The following is a 12413-nucleotide window of genomic DNA, read 5'->3' on the forward strand; positions in this document are numbered from 1 at the left end:
TTTTTTTTTTTTTTTTTTTGGGGGGGGAGGTACTTGGGATTGAACCCACGGGTGCTTAACCACTGGCCCACATCCCCACCCCTTTTTAATATTTTATTTAAAGACGGGCTCTCACTGAGTTGCTTAGGACCTTGCTAAGTTGCTGAGGCCAACCTTGAACTCATGATCCTCCTGCTTCAGCCTCCCAAGCAGCTAAGATTATTTTTAATATAACTATACAGATTGTGTGTATGTGTGCGCATGCACGCGCACACACACACACACACTTGCTCACTGAGTAGTAGAAGACATCCAGGCTAGGGAAGGATCACTCTAGCTGGGGACATTTTAACTCCTCTACCTCCTAATGGGACCTTGAAGAAGTAGTCCTGAACTTTCACTCCCTCCTGGTTAGAACAGCAGAGCTATAGACAGACCCAAAGTTGAGCATCAACTTAAGATTTTTAACTTTATGCTGGCATGAAACTGATAGGCATTTGGTAGACTGGGTTTTTGGATCTTGAATTTGGACCTTTTGTCGGGATAGCAGTATGCAGTCACATCCCTTCTCAGTGCTGGGCAGAGCAGCCAGCCACAGCTCCCAGCCAGCCCCTCGACCGCAAGGAGAAAAAAGTGACCCCCTACAGTGTACCATGTTGCTCAGCCATGATGCCCAAGAGTTTTAGGTGTATTCGGTGCATTTTCAATTTAGGGTATTATCAATTTCATGAATTTATCATGTGGGATCCGATCACCAATCTGTCTACCACACTCCAAGGTCAGCATTTAGGGGGCAGTGGACAATGTACATCCCTAGGCCTGGTGAGCTCCTCTCAGTCCGTGCAGGCTCCTTACCCCCACACTCACTTTTATTTTGGAGCTGAGGCAGATGAGGTGACACTTGAAGAACAGACCAGAGGGGACCATCAGAAGACCCTACTCCCCCCTCCTATATCCTCTGCCTCTCCTGACCACTGCCCAGCTGTGACCAACCATGGCTCTCAGTCAGCCTCCACACAGAGACCTCAGAGGGTCTGTGTGGGACAAAGGGGTTTTGCCTTTGTCTGAATCTGGGTTGCTCATTAATGTGGAGCTGCTGTACCTGGGGACCAGGGGTCTGGGAGAGACTTTTGGGCTACCTACGTCCTGTCAAGGAGGAGATTAAGTGCAGGAATCGAGGCCCTGCAATCCCAGGCCTGAGATGGGTGAGGCCCTTTCTGCTGAATGGGATCCAGGTTTCACTTGTGGGAATGGACTGCTGTGACCTGTGCTGGGTTCCAAAAGTTGTAGCAGCCCTGCTTCTGTTTCTCAGCCTTCCGCTGATATACTCTGCCCCCTGACTTCCAGAACCTCTGTCCACTTCTTCCAAGGAGGTATAAAAGTTTGCGGGGAGCTTTCCCCTGTGTTCCTGTTGCTCAGAATAGCCCCACTTTTAGACTCTGTCTCTCTCTTCCTCCCTCCCTCCTGCTTCCCTGGGTCTTACCCTATAGCAATGGAGGAGCTGGACAGGCATTGAACTTGGGCTGGGGAGTCTGGGGTACAGGAATTAAAAGTGCCCAGTGCTTTATCCTGAAGTATGTGTTCTGCATGATGTTAGTAAGCACAGCAATTCCCTCTTATCCTTGGGGAATACATTCTGAGACCCCTGGTAGATAACTGAAACTGTGGATAATACCAAACCCTATATTTTTTTCCTATACATATGTACACACATACCTATCCTAAAGTTTAATTTACAAATTAGTCACAGAACACAATTAACAACCATAACAATAAAATAGAAAAATTATAATATACTGTAATAAAATTACCAGCATCACTACTTTCGTACTTTGTGGTCATTAGTAAGTAAAATAAGGGCTAGTTGAATGCAAGTTTTGAGATACTGGGATAGTAGAGTTGATAACTGAGACAACTGCTAAGTGACTGACAGGTAGCATATATACTGTGGATACACTGTAAAAAGGATGAAAGACTGGAGAAAGTGGGACAGTGCAGTATTTCATCACTGTAATCAGAATCCTTTGCAATGGGACACCTACAATTTGTTTATTTCTGGAATTCATTTAATATTTTTCTGACTATGGTTGACCACAGGTAACTAAAGCCTTGAATAATGGGGAGTGGGGCTACTTTATTATTTTGGAAAAAGAGGAAACATGCTGGGAGAGTGTATCTTTCTTAATAAGTTTTTAATAGGTTTATTGAGGAATGATTTGCATACCATAGAATATACACCTTTTAAGTATACAGTTCAATCATTTTTGGTAAATTTACCAGGGGTGATGCCATCATAGTATAGGTGTCACCCGAATAGGACCTCTCACACCCATTTAGAGTTCATCTCCATTCCTACTTTCAAGCAACTACTCATCTACTTTATGTCTCTTGCTTGTGGACTTGCTTAGTCTAGATATTATATACAAAGGGAATCATATAACTTGTGGTCTTTCATGATTGGCTTCTATCATGAAGCATGATAGCTCCAAGGTTTATCCACGAAACCTATGGCATGCATGGATCAGTACAGATTGCCCCTTACCTGCAGTGCCTGGGACCAGAAGTGTTTCAGATTAGAGATAATAGAATATTTGCATATGCATTCTGTGATATCTTGAGGATAGGTCCCAAGTCTAAGCACAAAATTAATTTGTGTTTCAGAGACACCTTGTACACATAGTGTGAAGGTAATTTTAGACAATACTTTCAGTGTGTCTGTGGTTTTTATTGTGACCTGTCCCATGAAGTCAGGTATGGAATTTTCTACTCATGTTGTCATGTCAACACACAAAAAATTTCAGATTTTGGAGCATTTTGGATTTGAGATTAGGGATGCTCAACCTGTACTTTATTCTTTTTTGTAGTTAGATAAAATTCCATTGCATGAATATGTCATGTTATTTACCCATTCATCAGTTGATGGACATTTGGGTGGCTCCCACCTTGGGCTATTAGGAATAATGTTGTCATGAACATTTATGAATTTTTGTCAAATGTGTGTTTTCTGTTCCTTGGGTATATGTCTAGTGGAATCGCTGGGTTTTTGTGTTTAACTTTTTTACAAAACTACCAAACTGTTTTCCAAAGTGGCAGAACTGTTTCACATTTCTACCAACAATATAATAGGGTTCCATTTCTCCACATTCTCACACAAAATCATTATTGTCTGTCTTTTGTATTATAGCCATCCCGGTGGGTGTGACGGGGCAATCTCATCATGGTTTTAATCTGAATTCCAGTGAGGAGCACTTCTAAATAAATTTGGGAAACACTGGGTTAGATGAAGCCATAAAGATGTCTGTTTCAGGACTTCTCAGAGATCCTTTAGTGTTCTCCTAAGTATCTAGAATCCCTAAAGGAAGTCTGGAGTGTGCAGTATTTTCTCAGATAAGATCCCAGTGTGACCTGAGAACCTAGGACATCTGGGAGGATGGGTGTTCTTTAGGAATCTTTAGCCGAGGTCAGGGGTCAGCAAATTATCTTCCAATTCCCATCCGCTGCTGTGATTTTTGTAAATAAAGTTTTATTGGAAGAGAGCCACACCTCTGCTTTTACAAATTGCAGGTGGCTGCCCTCACTCTTCAGGGACAAAGCTGAATGGTTAGAGAGGGACTGTGTGGCCTGAAAAGCCTGAAGTATGTACAGTCTGGTCCTTTATAGAGGAAGCTTACTGAACTCTGGCCTGGGAGTGCCTGGTGCATGGGCAAGAGTCTACTTCACCTGTGGATGGACTTGATACTATGTCTGGGGACCCAGGAAGCACCTGGTGAGGTGCTTGTGGGATGGATAGAATTTTGATGGCTTGGGAGAACCAGGAAGGACATTCCCTGTTAAGGGACCAGCAAATCGAATGCTGGAAAGTGAAGAGGTGCTGGGGACTGATAGGGACTTATGTGGCCAAAGAGGAGGTTTCTTTTCTTTTCTTTCTCTTTTTTTTGGGGGGGTGGGTACTGGCGATTGAACCCAGGGGCACTTTACCACTGAGCTCCATCCCCAGCCCTGTTTATTTTTTATTTTGAGGGTCCCACTCTGTTGCTATGGGCTTCATTTAGTTGCTGAGGCTTCCCTCAAACTTACTATCCTCTCGCCTCAGCCTCCCAAGTCACTGGATATGTCACCACACCCAGGTTTTTGCAAGGATAGAAGAAATTGGAAAGGTCACTTCAGACTCCTCAGGCCAATTTAGGTTCTCAATTCTGCTCCTTGGCTCCCAGAGGTCCTGACTCTATTCACAAGGATACAATTCTGGTCCATCTCCCCCAAGATAAGGAGGAGGTTCTGAACTGTCACTGGAATTCAACATACGTGGCTCCCTGTTCTGTCTCTGCCTTCCTGGACATGTCACCTCTCCCTAAGCCACAGTTTTCTTATCCATAAAATAGGAAGAAGAGTTGCCCTCCCCTCAGAAGATGCTAGGAAGGTGAGATGACCTTCTGCACTTGGTATGCTAGGCCCTAGCGGGCAGGTGGGACATGGCAGCTGTCACTGCCCGTGGAGTCTTGTGACCCATGTATAATAATCTCCCCGAGGGCAGAGCAGCATGCTCATTTGCCCCTGTAGTAATGATCCTTAGGGGTGCTCATCATATAGGTGGCACTCAGTAAGTGTCCACACAAGGAATGCATGATGCCAAGCCCTAAAATTCATGCCGAGAAGGGGCCTCGCTCTATCTGCATCCTCAGCTTGGTTTCGGGCCCTGTGCTGTGGACATTATAGGAGTCCCCCTGCCCCCATGCACGGGAAGAACTGGGGGAACTGCCCTTCTCTCTGCACTGAAAACTGTGAGCAGAATCCCCAAGGCGGTTCCCCCTCCCCACCAGGGGCAGGAAAAGCACACTTGTTTTGGTGATGGGCCTTTTTTTGTTGGTGCGTTGGTTGCTTTGGGAGACCAAGCAAAGCTATTTATAGCTTCGCCTCCATGCCAGCTTTTAGGGCAGTCTCTACGTCCCTGGCAGCACTTTCCTCCATGGCAGGTTAAAGAAAGGTGATCTGTTTGTGGGCTCCGTGCAGGGCATGAAGATGAGGCCTCCCCAGGCCGGGCTGGGAGCTGTTCCCGCAGGGCCTCTCCCAGGCTCCCCGTTGGAGGGAGGGGCCCATGCTGTTCTCCAGCTTGGCTGTCTCTGGTCACACCAGCCCTGGCTGCTCTGAGAGGCAGTTTTCCTCTCCCCAGAGCCCGCCCCTCTGTGTATGTGAGACACCAGGAGGGAAGCAGGTGTGTCGGCATCAGAAAAGAACTTGGTTCCAAATTCTGACTCGGGCAAGCTAGGCAATTGACTTCACCTCCCTGGGCTTCAGTTTCTCAATATACAAAAGGGGTCAGTCGTCGGCCCTCCATGGGTTCTGAACCCCAGGATTCAACCAAGCATGGGTTGAAAATATTTAGAAAAAATTATACCTGTCAGACCTTTTATTTCCCCTTGGCATTGCCTAAACAATACAGTGCATTAACTATTTGCATATCGCTTGTATCTTCTTGGGCAGTGGCGGTAATCTTGAAATGACTTCAAGTACACAGGAGGATGTGCACAGGTTATGTGCGAATACTGTGCCATCCTTTATAAGGGTCTCGAGCAGTCGTGGACGTGGTATCTGCAGGGCTCCTGGAACCAGTGCCCTGCAGAGACAGAGCCAACTGTGATGATCTCCTAGCATCAGTTAGTGGCTGTGAGGACAGAGCAAAGGGGGACGGGAGCCTCTCCCATAGCACCCTCCACTGCCAGCTCTTTTCCATTTGGTTCCTTCCTCCGTTTCTTAATGTGGACGCATTCGGTTTGCTTTTAGTTCACCTCTTGGTTTCCTCCCGCTCCTTCCCTCCCTCCCAGCCCTGTGGAAAGGATGTCTCCACCCCTAACTCCTCCACCTGTGGATTCTTTCTCTGCCGCATCTTAAAGCCATTACCCACTTTCCTCCTCTCTCATCCTCATTCCCTTCTGGAAACTTCTCCCTCCCCATGTACCATCCCGGTCACTCCAACCCGAAAACAAGCAAGGCTAAGACAGGCTGGGAACCCCATGGCCCCTGCAGTTTCCTGCCAGAGCTAAACTTCCTAAAAAGAGCCACCTCACTTAGGGTCCCCCCATCCATCTGCTCCCCCACCCAGTCTCCCCCACCAGGCCCTTCTCCCGTCTCACCCTAGGCTGCACCAGGGCATTTGGCACTGAGCTGATTGACCCCAGGAGACTCCATCTCCCTTTGCCTCTGGGGACACCCCTCGTATGGTCACCCCTCTGGCTCTCTGCCCACTCACTCTTGGCCTCCTTCAAGGGCTCCTCCATTCCTCTCTGTACCCTCGAATGTCAGGATTCTGAGGACTCAGGTGCAGGACCTGTCTCCTCCCCTTCCTTAGCTCTTAAGGACCTCAAGTGTGAATGTCCTCCCTGCCTCTCTCATCAAAGTTTTGCACCCAGAGACCCGGTAGCTTTTGGGTGTTGCATGGACCTAGTGGTGCCCCCTGCCCCGCCCTCACCTCAGAATCATTTTGTCTTAACAATTGGCCATTGACCACCTTCTCCTTCACCCTGTTTGCTGCCTCACACCTGCTCAGATGATGACCCGCCCTCCTCATCTGTCCAGGCATCCACAGTGGGAACCTGGTGCCAGCCCAGCCCTCTTTCTCCGCTACCCACCATGCCAGGCAGTCACTTTCTACTCCACCACATTCAAACTCATTCATTTCTCTCCAGTACCTTTCCCATCCCTGGACCCAGACCCTCCCCATTAATTGCCTGAAGGCAAAATCCTCTGCACTATGCCCCCTGCCCTGTCTCACCCTTCCTGTCCATTCTTCCTGCTACAGCCAAAGAGGGTTTCCTGAAACATACATCTGGTAGGGTCTCATCCCTATTTAGACCTTTCTAGGCTTCCTCCATCCTCAGGATGCAGCCCCAGCCCCTCAGCAAGGCCTACACTGCACCTCATCCTGGCCCCACTTGTCACCACCACTTGGCTGCACCGACCAGAGACACCATGCCCTTCCTTGGCCTCACAGAGCTTTCTCTGCAGCTTCTCAGCTTTTGCCCTTGGTAGCCTTTCTGCCCCAAGTGCCCCCACCTTCTTTGCTAACTTTCCTCCTACTTTGAAGGACCCAGCCCCATCCCCCAAAACTCTGATACTGCCCTCAATCCTCAGAGAGGGTCCCCTGCCTTGCCTCGGGCTTCACCACCCTCACCTCTCCGTGCTGTGTGCTCTGACTGCTCCTTCTCTGCCTTTCCCATTAGGCCTTGAGCTCTTTCAGGACCTCTGGGCTTGGCACAGTACCTGGTGTGCTTGATGGCACTTTCATAAGAATTACTTGAATAAATTAATACCTACATGAATGGCTGGTGCTATACACTCCTTTTATCTGGCGCACAGAGACATATAAGATAGCTTTGTGGTGTGCGTGGACTGTAGCTTTAGTCTATAAAGAACGAGGAAGGCAGTGAATGATTCCAGGGTTAGGAGGAACCGGGGGCAAAAAGTGTGGGCTCTGCAGCCAGAACCCCTGGACTCTAGTTGAAGCCCTGTTGCATGCTCCTGATGTGACTTCTGTCGAGTTCCTTAACCAGTCTGCACCCCATTTTCCCATCCTTGAGATGGCAATGGTTTTTGAACCAGTCTCAGGGATAGGGGTGGGTTAGATTCATGTATGCTTGGAGAGCCATGGAAGGTAGACATCCTTATTCCCATTTTACAGGTAGGGAGGAAGCTAAGACTAGACAGGTGATGTCACCTACCTAAGATAGAGCAACTGGCAAGATGCAGAGCTGGGATTTGAGCCCAGCGTGTCTCTGCTTGTGCCAAGGGCTGGAGGTGCCTGGACACTATACCTCCAAACTCTGATTTTAGCATCTGGGTGGAAATCTCCAGAAATCTGTTGCTATGGCCTGAAAAAGGTGCTTCAGGAAGAATCTGTTGTAATGCCTGGCATATAATAGATATGCAATAAATATTATTTGCATACATGAATCTCCCTGTAGAGGCCTACCTCATCATCTGCACTTCCTACGTCCCGAATGCTGTTGGGAGGTTCGTTCCTGGGCCCTGGCTGGCCAGCATGTTGGCAGTGAATTCTTCCTTATTCAGACCTCTCTTCTGTCCCAGTGCTTCATCAGGGAGGGTCATTAAGAAAACTCTTTCCCAGAAAGAGCTGTGCCTTCCCCCAAGTCTCAGAGTTGATTGTCCCAGCCCCCACACTCTCAAAGGCTGCCCTGTGGGTTTCAAAACAACCCTGCAGGCCGAGAACTGGCTGCTGAGCCCCGCTTTTTTTTTTTTTTTTTCTGGAAACTGAAGGTCCATTCCTGGTGAAAAATCAGTATCAGTAAATTCATCCTCCATGGCTTTCAGCTCTCTGCTTCCCGTTCTGACAACGAGGTTGTTCAGTTACATGAGAGGGCACCAGGGCAGACTGCAGGACTCAAAAGTTGGTAGCATCCAGAATGCGGAAGAGAGGGGACCGAAGCCAGCTCACTCCTGGCAGCTCTGCCCATCCTGTCTCACTCCATCCCTATGCAGTTTTAATATCCGTGTCTCCGGTTCAAAAGACAAGTATATCAAAGAATGCACGGATGGGGCGGGGTGGTGGCTCAGTGGTAGAGCACTTGCCTAGCACACGCGAGACACTCACTGGGTTCTATACTCAGCACCACATAAAAAATAGTAAAGTTATATATTTAAAAAATGCATGAATATGTGTGCATGTGCCCCTACTAGCTATGGAGGCCCTGTAAGTATGTCTTTCATGAAAAGTTCTGAGTCGGGAGCAAGAGAGTCAGGGCACACCCAGGTTATTACCATCTGCCATGACCCAGTTTCCTTGTTAACTCTGGTTATACCTTCTCACTCACCACCTGATGGGCTGTCACTGGGATTGCTTTGGGTGACTATATGTAAAGCAGTATGTATATGTCAGCTATGAGCCTCCTAATTTGGGGACAAGAGAGTTGGTGGATATTCTCAAATTCCTTAAAGAATCTCAGAAGAGTCTATTTCTAGGGAGAAAATCTATCCCTGCAGTAACTTCTCAAAGGATCCTTATAGTATGAGCAAGAAATAGACTTCGTTGTTTTATGCTATTGAGATGTTTGGGAGCTCTTGTTGCAGCAGCATAATCCAACCTATCCTGACTACTTCAGGGGGTGTGGGAAGGTTTCCTGGAGGAAGATATTGAGCCACACTTTGAAAGATAAATGCAACTGAACCAGAAGAGGAAGAAAATAGATGCTTCCTTCCCAATTTCCCTTTACTTAAAAAAAAAAAAAAAAAAAACACTTGGATGGCATTTGTAGCTCATTCCTTTATGACCAGGAAATCTCCCTCTGTGGTGCTCAAACCTCATTGTGGTTTAGAAACTGGGTTTGTAGCTCACTGGAAGCCATTCTGCGAAGATTGGGGTTCCATGGGTCTGGGGTAGGTCTCAAGAATGTATTTCTAGCAAGCAATGAAAGGACCATATACTGGGATATCCTACTGTTATAATATGGATTCTCTTAAAATCCTCTTCTGTAATAATGCCTAACATTTTTAAACCAAATCAAGCAGGAGAGCTAACACAAAAGAAGCAAATCAAGTAAAGGTCATTACCATAAGTGAGTGGCTTCTTTCTTGGAAGAATTAGTAGCTTGAGCTTCTTTTCTATCCAACTTCTCCTAGTAGAGTGTCAAAGTCATATCATGCTTACCTTTAATCCTCAGTATCTAATAGAGTGCCTGGCACATATTAGGTGCTCAGTAAAGGTGTATTGAAATGGCTGTTCCCGCTTCTCCTGATCCAAAAATCTGGTTTCCTTTCTAGTAACTCTGATTCTGCACACAGTCTGATTTTGTTTGGGGGCCTGCCTGATTTCTCCCGTGGGGGTTGGGGCTGGAGGAAGCCTGCTGACCAGTGCTAATTGGTGTCATTGAGTAATTAATGCAGAATCAGGCCCGGAGCGGATTCCCAGGGAGACAGACACTGAGGGCTGCTTTCATGCTTGGTGGGATGGGAGCTCCTTTCTCAGAGGACATTCTCAGAGCACCGAGCAGACTGGCACAGACTGGTGGGGGGTGGTTTGGCAGCCAGAATGGGGTTCGTGGAGCAAGTTTAGGGGGGGTTTGTGTTGGTGCCATGGCTCTGCACAATATGGAGCGTGGCGCGTTTGACTTTAAAGAAACACAAACCCAGGCGTGGGCTCTGGGAGCCAGGCCTGTGTTGACTCTGAAGAATTGATGGGTTCCAAGGGAAGGCTGTGGCTGGAGACATTCGCCCAGCACACCCAGGTCCCCACTGTCTTGTGGCCTGGGCCCTCTGGGATACCCTTAACCTATGGCATGATATCAAAGGCTCCAGGTATACCTTCCCTTTTTACCCTTCCTGCTATTTCCTCTCCCGCTCTGCACACTCAACTCTCTGTTCCCGAAGTGCACCCGCCCCTTCTTCTGAGTTTAGCTCAGCCCATTTCCTTGACCTAAAATAATATCTATTCCCTCTTTCTATTGGCTCAGTTCCACTCATCTTTCAAAAAGGGCTTCACACATCATTTCTGTCAGGAACATTTCCAAACTCCCTGAAGCAGTCAGGATGGGATGGTTTTTGCTGCAGTAACAAGTGCTCAGAGAGCAACATAGCTTAAAACAGCAAAGTTTAATTCTTGCATATTTCATCTGTGACTTGGGATGGCATGAGAGCTCAGGTTATTCTTCAGGGACTCAGGCTTCTTGAGGCTGTATCTTGACACTTTTCAATGTTTCAATAATGATAACAAGGGAAAGGGAGGCTGGTGAACCATGCCGCCTGCCTGAAGCAAGTCCTGTGGTTACCCTTGAGTTTGTCAGGATGGGGGTATGCAGTCTTCCCTTAGGAATATGGAAAGTTGTGGATGGTAACACGGTCTCCCAGGCACCCTCAAGATAGGTGGCTCTGGTCTTCCCTAACCCCCTGAGCCACATCTTTTTGCCCCCAGGAGAGAGGATTCATAGAGGCCAGGGGCTAATTCTCATTTCTTTGAGACAACCAGGCCCAGCCCAGCGTTTGGCTTAGAGAGGATGCTTGGCGAATGGCAGGGGTGGGTGCATCCCTTCCCTTCAGGCTTGGCTTTGCTGCACGTGGACCGCAGTGGGCCATCTTCAGCCCCATGACTCTCTGCCTTCCCTCTGCAGGCGCCGGGTCCTGGCCATCTCTGATGGGATCGAGCACATTGGGAACCTCCGCTGGGAGCTGGCCTTGTGTCTCCTGGCAGCCTGGACCATCTGCTACTTCTGTATCTGGAAGGGGACCAAGTCGACAGGAAAGGTAAGAGTTCTCACCTTGAACGACCGCGGGCAGTAGAAGGCGTGAACCGTCCTTGTGTAAGCTCACAGTTGACCCAGAACATGCCACAGGGTTCTGATTGTGAATACCAACTTTTAAGTTGGGTGTCAGGAAGAGCACTAGACTGGAAGTCCACCCCGGAGCCCAGAGTTAGCTCCACTGCGTATCTGCTGCGCACCTCTAGGATGTGCTTTTTTTACCTTCTGAGCTTCCGTTTGCTCATCTGTGAAATGTCTGATCCTTTTTGAGTTGAGAGCCACGTGAGATAAGGTGGAGTTAAAGTGGGAAATGCTAAACTGCTAGGATTGATTCTTTTATCAAGACACAGCTCCAGGCATGCACCAGGGCAGGGGGTGCCGGCCGTCGCCACTGACAGACTGTCTTTCTCACTCACCTGCAGTCTGTAGAGGGAAGAGCAACAGCTTCCATCTTGCAGTCTCACTGTGCCACATGCACCAACCAGGTGGCCTTCAGGGTTGCCACCTGATTAGGGGAAGAGAAGTGGAAGAAGGCGGCCAGCTCATAACCACATTGGCCTGGAAGTTACACGTGTAACAGGACTGTGGCCAGCACCCAAAGCACAGCCTTACCTAAACCACAGGGGAAGCCAGAACTCTAGGGAAGCACAGAAACCTTTGGCCAGTGAGCATATCATGTGCCATAAGGATCAATACAGAGGTTAGAAATGTGAATTTCCTGGACAAATCCAGCTCACTTATCTATTTTACTTCAAAAAAAACAGAAGGGGTAGGGCACAGGGAATTAAATGCCAACATTTAGAAATTAGGAGATTTCACATAGAAATTCTGATCCTCTTATCCCTTGGACAGTAAGATTTGGCCACACCAGACTTGGCATACCCACAGCAGCACGTGGGTGAGTGACCAGTAGCCTCTTCCTCCTGGGAATGTTCTGGATGGCCACAGTCCCCACCATTCCTTATTGCCCCTGATGCTGTGGCTAAGTCTCAGAGCTGTTAGTTTCTTCTTTCTTGCGTCACAGGAAAGAGACAGATGAAGCATTCTGTATGCCTGAGTGAGCCCCCATCACTCCTTGGCCTCCTGGTTGTGATTGACATGTTTCTCATAAGCCGGGTTCTAAGTATTTGGCTGGGGCAGGGGGCTGGAGATAAAGCCTTCAAGGAAATGGGAGCTTAACCACTTGGGGCC

General features: G+C 48.1%; 1 protein-coding gene across 1 annotated transcript in view; it reads left to right on the forward strand.

The window, feature by feature from the left end:
• Positions 1–12413, forward strand: part of Slc6a11 (solute carrier family 6 member 11) — a 128532-nt gene that overhangs the window by 19986 nt on the left and 96133 nt on the right. The window contains 1 exon segment of the mRNA XM_015495022.2: positions 11094–11226. Coding sequence (XP_015350508.1) covers positions 11094–11226 — 133 coding nt within the window.

This window comes from Marmota marmota, unplaced genomic scaffold, assembly GCF_001458135.2.
Source record: "Marmota marmota marmota unplaced genomic scaffold, marMar, whole genome shotgun sequence".
NCBI lineage: Eukaryota > Metazoa > Chordata > Mammalia > Rodentia > Sciuridae > Marmota > Marmota marmota.